Source organism: Thermomyces dupontii (assembly GCF_041956625.1).
Source record: "Thermomyces dupontii strain NRRL 2155 unplaced genomic scaffold VTN31scaffold_1, whole genome shotgun sequence".
Classification (NCBI taxonomy): Eukaryota; Fungi; Ascomycota; class Eurotiomycetes; order Eurotiales; family Trichocomaceae; genus Thermomyces; species Thermomyces dupontii.
In genome coordinates, this window is record NW_027192307.1 from 108196 (window position 1) to 120960 (window position 12765).

At 51.3% G+C, this 12765-nt stretch overlaps 6 protein-coding genes across 6 annotated transcripts; 5 read left to right on the forward strand and 1 right to left on the reverse strand.

Moving 5' to 3' along the window:
• Nucleotides 1-168: 168 nt before the first annotated feature.
• VTN31DRAFT_46 (uncharacterized protein) lies at nt 169-1507 on the forward strand (the record flags this gene model as incomplete). Its single annotated transcript, XM_069405005.1, has 2 exons — nt 169-408; nt 464-1507. The coding sequence occupies 2 exons, from the start codon at nt 169-171 to the stop codon at nt 1505-1507; spliced, it is 1284 nt and encodes a 427-aa protein (XP_069262902.1).
• A 661-nt stretch (nt 1508-2168) lies between these two features.
• On the forward strand, nt 2169-3649 carry VTN31DRAFT_47 (uncharacterized protein; the record flags this gene model as incomplete). Its single annotated transcript, XM_069405116.1, has 2 exons — nt 2169-2728; nt 2791-3649. 2 exons carry the CDS (start codon nt 2169-2171, stop codon nt 3647-3649), a joined length of 1419 nt encoding a protein of 472 aa, XP_069262903.1.
• A 256-nt stretch (nt 3650-3905) lies between these two features.
• On the forward strand, nt 3906-4976 carry VTN31DRAFT_48 (uncharacterized protein; the record flags this gene model as incomplete). The annotated part of the gene is made up of 1 exon (XM_069405227.1): nt 3906-4976. One exon carries the CDS (start codon nt 3906-3908, stop codon nt 4974-4976), a length of 1071 nt encoding a protein of 356 aa, XP_069262904.1.
• A 666-nt stretch (nt 4977-5642) lies between these two features.
• On the forward strand, nt 5643-8530 carry VTN31DRAFT_49 (uncharacterized protein; the record flags this gene model as incomplete). Its single annotated transcript, XM_069405338.1, has 7 exons — nt 5643-5782; nt 5849-5971; nt 6026-6297; nt 6351-6436; nt 6484-7115; nt 7171-7341; nt 7396-8530. 7 exons carry the CDS (start codon nt 5643-5645, stop codon nt 8528-8530), a joined length of 2559 nt encoding a protein of 852 aa, XP_069262905.1.
• Nucleotides 8531-8659: 129 nt separating this feature from the next.
• On the forward strand, nt 8660-9208 carry VTN31DRAFT_50 (uncharacterized protein; the record flags this gene model as incomplete). The annotated part of the gene is made up of 1 exon (XM_069405450.1): nt 8660-9208. The coding sequence occupies one exon, from the start codon at nt 8660-8662 to the stop codon at nt 9206-9208; it is 549 nt and encodes a 182-aa protein (XP_069262906.1).
• Nucleotides 9209-11255: 2047 nt separating this feature from the next.
• VTN31DRAFT_51 (uncharacterized protein) lies at nt 11256-12041 on the reverse strand (the record flags this gene model as incomplete). Its single annotated transcript, XM_069405561.1, has 1 exon — nt 11256-12041. One exon carries the CDS (start codon nt 12039-12041, stop codon nt 11256-11258), a length of 786 nt encoding a protein of 261 aa, XP_069262907.1.
• Between the last annotated feature and the right edge of the window lie 724 nt (nt 12042-12765).

A 12765-nucleotide genomic window follows, 5' to 3' on the forward strand; every position in this document is an offset into this window, starting at 1 on the left:
TACATAATCAAGCAAGCCTTTTTTTCTGAATGAGGAAGCCTAAATACAATACCTAAGTCTTGGCAACTGAGGCACTCCGAAACTACTCGTACCAGACTGTCATAAATTTCGTCGCCTTAAAGCTAGTCAATCTGAAGCCGGCCTCAACCTCGAAGATTTTGCACGCCAATGCCGAAACGCAAGCACGAAGAGATTGAGGATGAGGATCCTCGCGACGATCGAAAAGTAGAAGCGCGCGCACGGCTGTTGCGCAAACGGTTCGAGCATGGCTCTCGGCAGCTCTTCCGAGCATTGAAAGTTGCCCGTGGCTTTGAACGACAGAAGCTTGGCCGGCGACAGAAAACCGCGAGAAACGATGGCAATGAAAAGGCACTGGAACGTTATATGGCTGAGGTGGAGAGTCTCAAGGTATGGGCCTGTGCAGGAAAGATTCTCTGATATACAATCCTACTGACACGCTCAGAAACTCAACCTGCACATGACGGCCGAACGATATCTCTTGAAACAAATGGCAAAGACGAAACGTATTGCCCAGACTCCCGAATTCGAACAACTAAGAAGTTCAACTTCGGTGTCTCTAGCGGGACCACAGAATCCCGCAGAAGCTAACGTGATTGCGCGACTATTCAAGTCGAATCCCGTTAAAAAAGAGTTGCCCCCGATCATCTCTTCGCTACGGGCCACTTTTGGTCTCGACGACGAGACACAACCGACCCCGAAACAGAATAATAGGGAAAGTAAAACTAAAGGAAAATCGACGTCCAGCGCGGGCGATATCTCTGAGAATGAATCCGATGCGAGCGAGTCCGATACGTCACGGTCTGCGGGACACCAGTTACCGGACGGCGACATCAGCATGGATGATGCGTCCGTGGTGAGTGCGGAGTATTCCCAGTTCAATGACCGGCTAGCTTCGTCCGAGGAGGATTCCGCTTCGGATGTGTCACATGAGCAAGTCCCAACACATAAACATTATGATGCCGCAGAGGCCATGTCTTTGTCATCAGAATCGCCGTCCCGAAGCTCCTCGGAGCCGTCGAAGATAAAAGGTCGTAGAAAGACCAAACCGACAAAGGACACGACCTTCCTGCCGTCTTTGATGGCCGGTTACTGGTCCGGGTCGGAGTCCGCGGAAGACGTAGACGTTGCTCCGAAGAAGCGAAAGAACCGAATGGGCCAAAAGGCTCGCCGGGCGCTCTGGGAAAAGAAATACGGCCAGAACGCAAACCATATCCGGAAAAAGAAGGAAAAGAACAAGTCGAATCGAGATCAGGGATGGGACTTACGAAGAGGCGCGACTGATGAAACCGGGGATAGTGGGCGAAAGGCCAAGGGGCGAAAGCTCGATTCCAAGAGCAAACCGCAGGGATCTGGTGATGCCTCCAAACCAACCAAGGCGCCGGCGTCGGAGGACAAGCCGCTCCATCCTTCGTGGGAAGCGGCACGCAAGGCCAAAGAGAAGAGCACCCAAGCAACATTCCAGGGCAAGAAGATTACGTTTGACTAATTACATGTACCTAGGATCGCACATATGTACAGTTAGTTGCATGGGAGGAGTTTCTGGATTTCTGTCATGATTACGACATGATGATAGGGCTTCGAGGGCATTTTGTAGTGAATGCAAGTTTTAGAGTGTCAGTTCCAGTGCACTTTTCACATATTATTGTTCTTTCGAGCTCAGAATAAGTACCGGCCTTGCCCCGGGTCCGGCATCCCGGTATCTTCCCGGTCATCACATGATCCACGGCTCAATACCCGGTGGCGGGCCGGTGCGCAACAAAGCAGCATGGAACAAGTGATACTACCACTAAGTCATTTGGAGAGCACCAGGAGTGCTCTTCTGCCACGATCTAAGATTTGATTCTTGTGAGCTGCAATCATCCAGGGATTGCCGGTCCTAGCCTGCCATCAGAAGCTCTAAAATAAGCCCTAAGCCCTGAGAAGAGTCCGGATTGGTAGAGTCACATTCCCAAAACGGTTTAGCTTTGCCGATCAGAGTCGGATCCACCCGATCCTTATCAAAGCTTCTAGAAGATCATCCCGGCCCGTGGATGATCATTCTGCCACCCGGTCCGTAGATAAGAGTCCTGAGGCGAGTTGCCTTTAAGCCCGCATCATGCTCGTCATCCTCTTGCCCCGGTGGACTTGCTTCAGTCCTCACCGGAAAGATGAAGCTCGCTCGCTCGCTTCGGGCACTCGTGCCCGCGCAGATTCGCTCGGTCAGCATGACCAGCAACAACTCCAAGGCATCGCAGGCCACTTCAGTAGGGGACGTGATCCCGCCACCACGGACGAGGGACTCCTCGCAGCAGCCGTCGCTGGCACGGCTGCCGTTGTCGAACGTCCTTCGATCACTCTGTATCCTGACTGCTTCGTCGTCGCCGCTCCTGCTTCGGCCGTCTATTTCCGTGCTTTCGGCCTTGTCGAACCCACGCACGAGGCTCATGGATGTTTCGCGCAATCCAGTCCTCCACTGGCTGGTTAAGAACACCATCTACAAGCAATTCAGTGCCGGAGAAAACAAGGACGAAGTACAGCAGTCGATTGCTGAGATCAAAAAGCTGGGTCACCGCGGGGTGCTCCTTGGTTATGCACGAGAGTTGCTTGTGAAGGATAACGAAGCAAATGTGCATGACGAAGCCATCGCTCGGAAAGAAGTCGATGCCTGGCTGCAGGGTACTTTAAAAACTGTGGATATGGTGTCGCAGGGTGACTTTGTAGCATTGAAGTAAGTTGCCGTGACTGGGTGGATTGTTCACAGCTGCGTAGGTGCTGACCTTTTCTCTTCAGGCTTACGGGAATGGGCCAGCAAGCTGTTCACCGCTTGCGGCACCGTCTGCCACCAACTGATTTCATGGATGCCGCGATTCGCTCAGCGTGCGACGCCGCAATTTCCAAACAAGCCCGAATCTTGGTCGATGCCGAGGAGCAAGCGGTGCAACCAGGCATTGATGAATGGGTAATGCGGTACCAGGAATATTGCAATAAGCGGACACCAGGCACTGCGACGCTCTATGGCACATACCAAGCGTATCTGAAATCAACCCCTGCGACACTCGCACGCCATCTGGCTATGGCGGAGAGCCGTGGGTTTACGCTTGGCGTGAAACTGGTTCGAGGGGCCTACCTCCGGACCGAACCGAGACACCTCATCTGGGACACGAAGGCCGATACCGACCGTTGCTATGACGGCATTGTGGAGGCCCTTCTAACGCGACGTTACAACTCGATCCTCAGGCCGCATGAAGCTGGCTCCGATAAAAGCATCCCGCTCGCCAACCTGCTCATTGCCAGTCACAACCGCGATTCCGTCCTGAAAGCGCAGGCCCTGCGCTTGAAGCAGGCGGAGGCGGGTGAACAACGCGTGCCAGTTGCTTATGCGCAACTCCAGGGCATGGCGGATGAGGTCAGTTTCGAGCTGATGGACGGGTTGTCTGACGGCAGCAACTCGACTGTGGATCATTCGGGAACCACCGAACGGACTGAAGTCTACAAGCTGTTGACATGGGGTACCGTTCCGGAATGCATGGGGTTTTTATTCCGCCGTGCAGTTGAGAACACGGAGGCTGTCGGTCGAACGAAAGATTCCCAAATGGCAATGGCACTGGAACTGAGGAGACGAATTGGACGAGTCTTCAGTTGGCGATGAATTCATGTCGATATCGTGTGATTATTATTATGATTCCGTGTGTTTTGTAGCGAGCATGTACTTTATTTAGAGCCATGATTACTAGCAGAGATTAATTCATTGAATCGATAATGGCACCGCCTCGGTTGTATCGCGGGGTAGACGCATCGGATTCCTCCGCAATCCAAGCCTAGATAAATAATTCGCATCGAGGAAGTAAGTAGTACTCAACGCTAGTGCAATCCATCGGTTTACTGCGTGGCCCCAAGCAAATAAGATGCGGTTGATCTCCGAAAAAGACCTGGCACATCTACTTCGCCATTTAACCCCAGCCCAAACCCAGCAATTGCTCCAAGACTTCTCACAAGGACTCGGCGTCTTCTCCGCAGAGTCCTCAACCCCGTCAAGATCTCGCAAAACAATCCACCAGCCACTTCGCACTAGCATTGTCACCGAAAATGGCGATACATCTCTGTTTATGCCCGTATCGGACACGGCCACGACTGGGATTAAAATCGTTACAGTGCCAGCGCAGGGGCGCATCGAAGGAGTCATTAACGTCTTGTCACCGGCTGGCCGGCTACTGGGTGCACTAAGCGCGGCCGAAGTCACGGCATTCCGCACGGCGCTGGCTACAATGACGCTGCTAACTCGCTGCACATCGATTCCGAAGCGGCAGTTGATCATCTTTGGCGCTGGGCGTCAGGCGGAATGGCATGCGCGATTGGCGCTGCTGTTATTCCCCGAGCACATCGCAGCCGTCACGTTTGTCAATCGTGGGCAGGACAGGCTCGATGGTCTCTGCCGGGAGACATTCCCGCAGCTGCGTGAGAGGTACCCGCAGGTGACCTTCAATGCGTACTCGAAGGAGTCTTTACAAAAGAACGGTGAGGAGTCCTACGAGACAAGACTGCAGGCCGATCTCGCAGCCAGTGACGTGATCTTTTGTTGCACGCCATCAACGGAACCCATTTTTCCATATGCATATCTGCAAAGAGCGCCCAAACAGCGCTTTGTTTCTCTGATTGGCTCCTACAAGCCTCACATGCGAGAGATTGACTCGGACACGCTGCTGTCTGGGGAAGACGGCCGCAGGATCTATGTCGATTCAAAAGAAGCATGCTTGGAAGAGTCTGGCGAACTCATCGCGGCAAAGGTCACAGCAGACCAACTGGTTGAGGTCGGTGAGCTCTTTGTGCCAGGCGAACCATTCAAAGATGTCGTGCCACCACTGGGAGCAAATGTTGTGTTCAAATGCGTGGGGATGGGAATCATGGATTTGATTGTTGCGAAGAGGCTCTTAGCCCTGGCAAGTGAATTGGGAATCGGCGTTGATGTTGAATTCTAGATTCCAGAGAAAATCCCGAGTTCGCACACAAATCGATATGATACTTACGGAGTAGTTCCGTGCAGCGGGCAACATTCAAAAAGTTCATTCCGTGTCTTTTTTCTGCAGTACATAACTAAGTCAGGTAGTTTGCTCCCTCCTTGCGGCATATTGACCGCAATCACCACATCGAGCCAATGATACTGAAGTTACCTTTCCATCGCCTAGCATAACCTACGAGGAAGCAGTAGTCAGGCAGCTTAGGCTAGAATCTAGATGAGGCCAAACCCTCCGAAGAGAGACCGGAGATAGCCGAGATGCATCTGATGATGAGTCATCAGGTCATGTGATCGCCATGTTATAGCCAAATTTGGCAGCTCTAACCAATAACAGTTAGCGTGGACACCATAGCCCCATGGGGTACTCAATTCTGTCCAATGACAAAGCTAGCATGGAACTCCGCGCTGTTCTATTCCTGATCTGGAATAGCTCGGCCTGTTCCGATAAGGCTTTCTGTAGCATCAGATAAGCAGATCAAACCCTCGTTTCACAGTCTCACCTGAACTTTGCGATCTGCTTAAATACGGACAGGTGGATGATGACTGCTCACGAACACCTGCCACGGCACTGTTTGTGATGTTGTTGGAAGTACAATCATATACGCCCCGCCTGTCTGTGCCATACTAGATGCCACCCGTGAAATCTACTGCAGCGAAATGGCCTCTGGCATCAGACTCGATTCCTGTAAAACGGCACGGGGAGGAGGGCCTGGAGCGGTCGAAGCGGCCACGTGTCGCAGAGGAAAATCGCAAGCGAGCGGTGCGCGCGTAAGTTGAGGGAGGCATCGGAAAAGAAATGTGCGGCTGTTGATCGATTGATTTTGTTGTTCTTAGTTGCGACGGATGTCGAAGAGTCAAGGAGAAATGCGAGGGAGGTGTGCCCTGCCGGCGGTGCACCCGCTACCGCCGTGAATGTCTTTTCAATACGGTGCCAGAGCAGAACGAGAAGTCGAGTCGGTATGTATTCTGCTGCTTTGGAATCGCAAAATCATCATTGACCATAACGTGTAGACGACTTCGTGCAGTCAGTCTCGGTAGAAGTGACGATGCCGAAGCTGAGCGAGTACAATACATGGAGAAGATCCTGTCGCACTATGCTCCCAACCTCTCTCTCGACGTATCCTCCTTGCGCAAAGCCGCCGAGAGCCTTCCGGGAAAGCAGCGAGATCAAGTTGACTCGGATGGCCCTTCAACGCAGGTCGAGGGTGATGATCCCGATGACGACGATCTAGCAATCGATGAGGAAGATTTCAGCATCAAAGCATTTCCAGATAACACGATGCGTAAGATTTCAAGGCTCACAAATTGGCCATTTCTAGAGGCTTACGTTTCGTAGAATACTCGGGTGAGTATTCCTACCTCAATTTCTCGATGAAGATTAGGCGGAAGATCGACGAGTGGATGAAGAATGCCATCCCCGAGGTATGGAGCCCAATCATCTCCTTTCCGGGCGTCGCTCATCTGCCGAGGACTCAACGGAAGCCGTGCCCTTTGAGGAACGATGGCGAGCAACTCAGCTGCAGTCTGGCTCGGCCGCCGTGTCGACCGCAATAACATGTCTTCCACCTCGCTATGTTGCCGAATTCCTCGTAAATGTCGCCTACAAGTACGCTCGAACGAACAATTTCTACGTTGAAGAAGACTGGCTGCGTGATAAGCTTTCCATGTGCTATACAAACCCTTCTAGCCTAACATCCAACGACGCAGCCGCTGTATGCATCATCTTAATGATTCTGGCTATCGGGACACAGTTTGCGCACATGGACTCGCCGACCCCGGTGAACAAACCTTCTTCAGACTTGACGGCGGACGAGCACCGGTTCTCCGAGGATGAAGTCGGATTGACTTTTTATCATTTTGCGTCAAAGCTTTTGCCAGACATTATTGCGACGACATCTGTCCGAAGCGTGCAAGCGTGTTTACTCTTGGGAACATATCTGCTGCCACTCGATACTTCTGGTCTGTCCTACACTTACTTCGGACTTGCACTGAAAATGGCAATCCAGAACGGCATGCATCGAAAGTACACTGGCGAGGGCCTGGATCCACGAATGCAGGAGGTTCGGAATCGCGTGTTTTGGACCGCTTTCACTATCGAGAAGTGAGATTACTGGATTCACCTAACCGGCACTTTCGTCATGCTGACTCGAAATCAGGAGAATTAGTATCTTGCATGGACGGCCAGCATCCATTGCTGATGCTGACGTCGATGCTGACCTGCCGACAGATCTTCCCAGTCTTCGGTCCACTTTTATGCCGAATAACTACACAAATATGGTAGCTTTGATTACTTTGACGATGAAGCTCGGTGAAATTGCACATGAGATGTAAGCGCCGGTGGTCCCACTCTTCAATTTGCAGTTCACCAACGCCACATTTAGATCACTTCTGAGGAAGTGTGAAAAGTCCAAGCAACCTGAGCATCTAGAAAGATTGTTCACAAAACGAAAACAGCTTATTGAGTGGTGGACTACGTTACCGGAAGAGACAGAGTGCCGCGATCTCAATCCGAGCAGCCCTCTTTTCCGCTGCAACGTTCATCTCAAGCTGGACTACTGTTTGACGCGGATTTTCATTGGACGGCCGTTTTTGTTCAGTAACGTCAAGGGCGTCAATCCAACCTCTGCGCAGAAGGGCTCTGCTCCCCGGTACAAAAGCAGGTCAATTCTGGTGACCGACTGCGTGGAAGCGGCCCTGGAAATTGTTGATCTATGTCGATTGCTTCGTGATGAGACTGGTCTTGCTCGTGCCTCTTATACCGAGTTCAGCTCCTGCCGAGCTGCCCTGTTGGTCATCCTCGCGCAAAGTCTGACTAAACGGACAGAGCGATTGAGAAACGCGTTATCGCAGGGAATGGGCTTGATCAAAATCATGTCCATGGGTGTCGGAATGGCTCGCTCCGCTGTCAATGTTATTGAGGCGTTGGAGCGTGCCATTCGCCGCTTGGATGAGTGGAGTGAGACGCAAGCACAGAGCCGGCAGGATACAGTGGACTCTGGTTACGAGCGGTTCAAAAACTGGGAAATGCTTTGGAAAACGGGGCCCATCTCCCCGCATATCGGTGACGCGGCTTCCTCCATCAGCCCGAGTATTTCAACTGTGCCAGAGGGCCCGCCTGCGCAGGTGATTCCGCCCGAAAAAGCAGGGATGGAAACCACTGTCCCTTCAGACAGGCCCGAGGATTCAGCAACAAAGTCATCTGGCCACCCATACGTGTCCGGCAACAAGTCCCAGGGTACTACGGGCAATGGAGTCTCGACGCCGCAGTCTCCACAAATGGAAACGATCCCTCCGCATGACGGTGGCTTCGCAGACGTGCCGCACTTCGGATATGAAGGATTCATCTCGAATTTCCCACAGGAGCTGGATGAGTTCAATGCTATCCCATGTTTTGATACCGAGGCGCAACAAAATCTGGAAAGGTTGGAATTAGGTTTGGAGGGCGATGGGTCAGTTCCAGGTCAGGATGGCGGCAGTGCCCGCAATAGTAGTTGGATGTCCTTCATCAATGAGTGAATTTTACGATGGATGTATGTAATAATCTACCATATTGTAGCATATGCATACTCGTTGATGGCTGGGTTCACAACAATGTCTGACTGACTTGAGGCAGGATTTTCAATTAGAATAACTGCTATGTAAAGCATGCCAATCTCAATTAGCACAATCTGGATACCACACTGCTCGAACCTAAAAAAAAACACCAAAGAGATCCATTCCCCCAAAGTGGCCTCGCTAGTCGTGATTCCCGGAAACATCGACCCTCTCCGTAGCGAAACTCACTTGATCCAATCATGCTTACCGATGCCTGAACCGAGCGCTCACGTACGACTCTTCTTCATATTCCCAGGAGCCTCTCGCATCGCTCACCGTGCGGGACCGAGCGTAGCTTTCCACGTCCTTGAGCTTGTAGCCAGGAATCTCAGTCAGAGGATTGATCACTATCGACATGTGGGACTGGAGAACACGGCCATTCTCGTCGTGCCTCTGGGTGGTTGTCTGCCTGGTTCCGGTACGATGGAGCGCAAAGAGCGCCTGTCGACCTCGCCACGACGGGAGCCGCTGTCGGATGGTGCGGCGGAGCGCAAAGAGCGCCTGTCATCCTCTCCACGACGGGAGACACTGTCGGAAGGCGCGACGGAGCGTGCGCGGGAGCGGTGGTCAGGAGCAACGGAAGAGACGGAACTACGGTGAGAACGATATTCCGACGCCGGGGTGTGGGATTCAGTTACCATGGTGCTTCCCGGGCGGCGATGGTGACGAGAGCCGCTCTGAGACTCCGTTCGAACGGTGCTTGCTGGTCGACGCTGGTGCTGGCGGTAGCCGCTCTGGGACCCGGCTACAGAGCTGGTCCCTTTCACGGAGGGTTCGTCATCCCTCAGGGACAAGTGTCTCACCATCTCTTGGGGGAGAGCTTCATCGTCATCACCCATCGTGCGGACCGAGCCTCCTCCGCGCACAGACGAGGCTGAGCCACTCGCCGATCCAGAAAGCAAAGAACCCCGAGGACGGGGCCGGGAAGGAGTCACCCCATCGTCCCAATCCATGATACTCCTGGAACCGGCGCTTCGAGACGTTGCGCGGGAGCAATTGTCGTCGTCGTCAATTGTCCAGACACGGCCTCGCGAGCTCCGAGGCGAAGTGTAAGAAGGCATGGCTGTTGTGGATGGCGATAGATCACACTGAGTTGATACTTGTTGAGAGGAAAGTTTATGGGATTCCTCTCAGTTTGACTGTGATGGCTGAGGTTGGGGAGGGTCATGAGTGGTGGTGCTGGTATATAGACGACGGAGCGGTTTTGATATCGTGTACAATTGAATAAAATTTGCGCCATGATTGACAGTATAATCTGAACTTTCCGTGCTCAACAGTGTTTTGTCTTCGTGCTGCAATCATGTGTGGAAGTTTTCGCCTAGAAATAGGAAACATGTTTCTTCAGCACTCCTGTATTTCATCTCTCAATTGGTTTTGGTCGGAGATTTTCGACCGTTGACTTGGCCCTTTCGTGGTCATTGACATGTGAAGTCCATTGCTTTGACAATGCTTTGTTGACCTCATTGTGACTCGAAATCGAAACGGTGCTTTCATTTCTGTTCGGTCAGAGGAAACCCTCTTTGTTGAAACAATTTGACATACGCATACCAAAACTTCAATTCGGACGGTCTCTGCCGTCGATATTAGACTAAAAACGAGTCTTTCAGTGTGAACATGATGAAAACACGAAGGACAGGTATGTGGCATCGAAGGAAGCACACAGGACGAGGTAGTAGGCTACTATATTGAAGATAGTAGGTACTACCTAGTTCAAGTCTCGTTCTTCAGTTGCTTGAAGTTTTCGTTGAACAACTTTGGAACTGGGACGATATGAACAGAAACAACTTAGTTCCCTCACAATAGCATCATCAGGCGTTTGAATCGTCAAAGACCAGCCCTCAATGTGCACTGCCAAGTAACAGAAACCCTAATCATTGCTCCAGAAGCCAAGCTACCACCATTGCCCGAGAGCCGAGGTCACGTGTTGCGCCTTTCGCCTTGCCAGGAGTGCCTTTCAAGAGTAAAACCACCCAAAATTACTCCGTACTTGAGAATAGTAGTAATTAACCTTTGCCAACGGCATATTTGACCAATCAACTTGATCAAGATTGTTTCTGACCCCAGTGGCTCCAGCTCATACCGCGCTAGAAGATAAAGGGACATCTTCAACGACTACTAGTACTCAGTATGAGTAAGTACTGCGGTAAACGATTCTGGCTGGTCAAAGACAACTGAACTGAAGGTACTTGTTGCGGTCCTCAGTTCTTAGGTCCCATAGGTAGGCTACATCAGATCCAAACATTCAAGTTCGCATGTCGGCTCCAATGATTCAACATCATCTCTACGGAGTACTTACCTTAGTATGGTCGTTAATTCAAAGCTCTCGATATGGCGAAGCCTCCAAATATCCTTCGGCATCTTTTGCAAACAGCGGGGGTCAATTCGACTCGAACGCTCATCCCCTATGACGAAGATGGAGGTCTTCAAGTTAGGACTCTCAACCAATGATATCAACCCGTGCCGTTGAAGCATACCATATGAGTGAAGGAGTGACCCATTCCGCCAAATACAATACCTAGTACTAATGTTGGGAGCTAATCAATGCGAACTAAAGCAATTTGCATGGGCTAACAGTACAGTATCAATGGATGCTGGTAATGGAAGGACAAGTCAAACTCAGAAACATATTCTACACCAACCGAAACAACTACCTGTTAGCCCGTGTTATCTTCCTGAGCCGAATGACAACTGTTTGTTCTTCAATCTCAGTTTTACCCTCTTTACGGATGGCAACTTTGCTTTCCACGCTCTTGATGCGACCCCTTGGAAGAATGATTCTTGTTTTGAAATTGTCGTTTTGGAGTATCAAGCCAAAGGGATGATGATGAACATGATGAGCACCTTTATCATTGCTGCGAAAGGTGGTTCTGTCCGAAACCGCCGCAACAGAGCGATGTGAGAAGCGTCTCTCGTCACCGTCACGACTGGATTTCTGGTCATGTGCCGCGATCAAGGCATGACGAGAGCGCTGCCCATGCGGTCTGGTCGAGCTGCGCTGGGAGCGTCTGTCAGACTCTGTAGCAGAGTTGTGATGAGATCGGTGGCTATGCGCAGTGGTTGAGTTGCGCCGGGAGTGTTGGTCAGATGCTGCGGTAGAGCTATGAGACCGCCGGCCGGATGCAGCGGACTTGGCAACACATGATCCGCCTCCATGGCTACTCCCAACACGGTGATTCTCGCGATGACTCCCATTAAAATCCTCACCAGGGTCGGCCTTGTTCTCCCAGGGCTCCTCCTCATGCACAGATGGCGGCCTCTCCGTCCATTGCGAGCGGTTCTCGTACTCAGTGTTTGACTCGTCGTTGTTCTCGTACTCATAATTCTCTTCCCAATTGTCATAGTCTTCTTCTGGCATAGCAGCATCTGGCTGGCTTGCTGCCTTCGAATGAGAAGAGCCTTGAGGATGGAAACTGTTTCCGTCGTCCCACTTCATGATGTTCTTTTCGAGCTCCGTGTTGGTTACCTGTTCTTGAGAGTCGTGATACACTTCTTATGATTCTTTGCTACGGACCGTCGTGTTTCCATCGTTAGTATCAGCCGCGACAGACTTGTGGTCATCGCGGTGGCTTCGACGCGAACCGGAGTGACAGCGGCTGCTTCCACTTTCACGATGTTTAGACTTAGAGGAGCGGTAACTGTGTTGGCTTCTACCAGTGCTCCTCTGTGACATGGCGGCAATGGCGAAAACTAGTTTGCTTGGTGTTTGCCAGAAGGAGATGTTATGAAAGTCCGCTTCTGTGGTTGATGTGAGAGATTATATGCATGAGTGGTTGTGAACGTCAATGACTCGGTTGGAGGCACTGGCTTTTACTACAACGGGAAATCAGATCGTCGAGTTCTTGACCAGGACAGATCTTGACGACTGAGTGGAATTGCTGAGCGGGATTGGCGTTATGAGTCTACGGTTTAAACATTTCAAAGAAGGCATCATCATATTAGGTATGACTTCAGGCTGCGAGAGTTTTTGAATTATCCCGGAAATGGAGACGGAGTCATTTGTCCTCGATGAACGGCCGTGTTTCATTTCGCGTACAGGTTCTCGGTCATTTGCGGTGGTATAAAGGGAAGGATTAGTAGTAATATTGATCAATGCTTTGCTTCTGAGTCAACAAAGACCAAAGAAAAAAAAAAAAAAAAAACCACAATGGCCATACCAA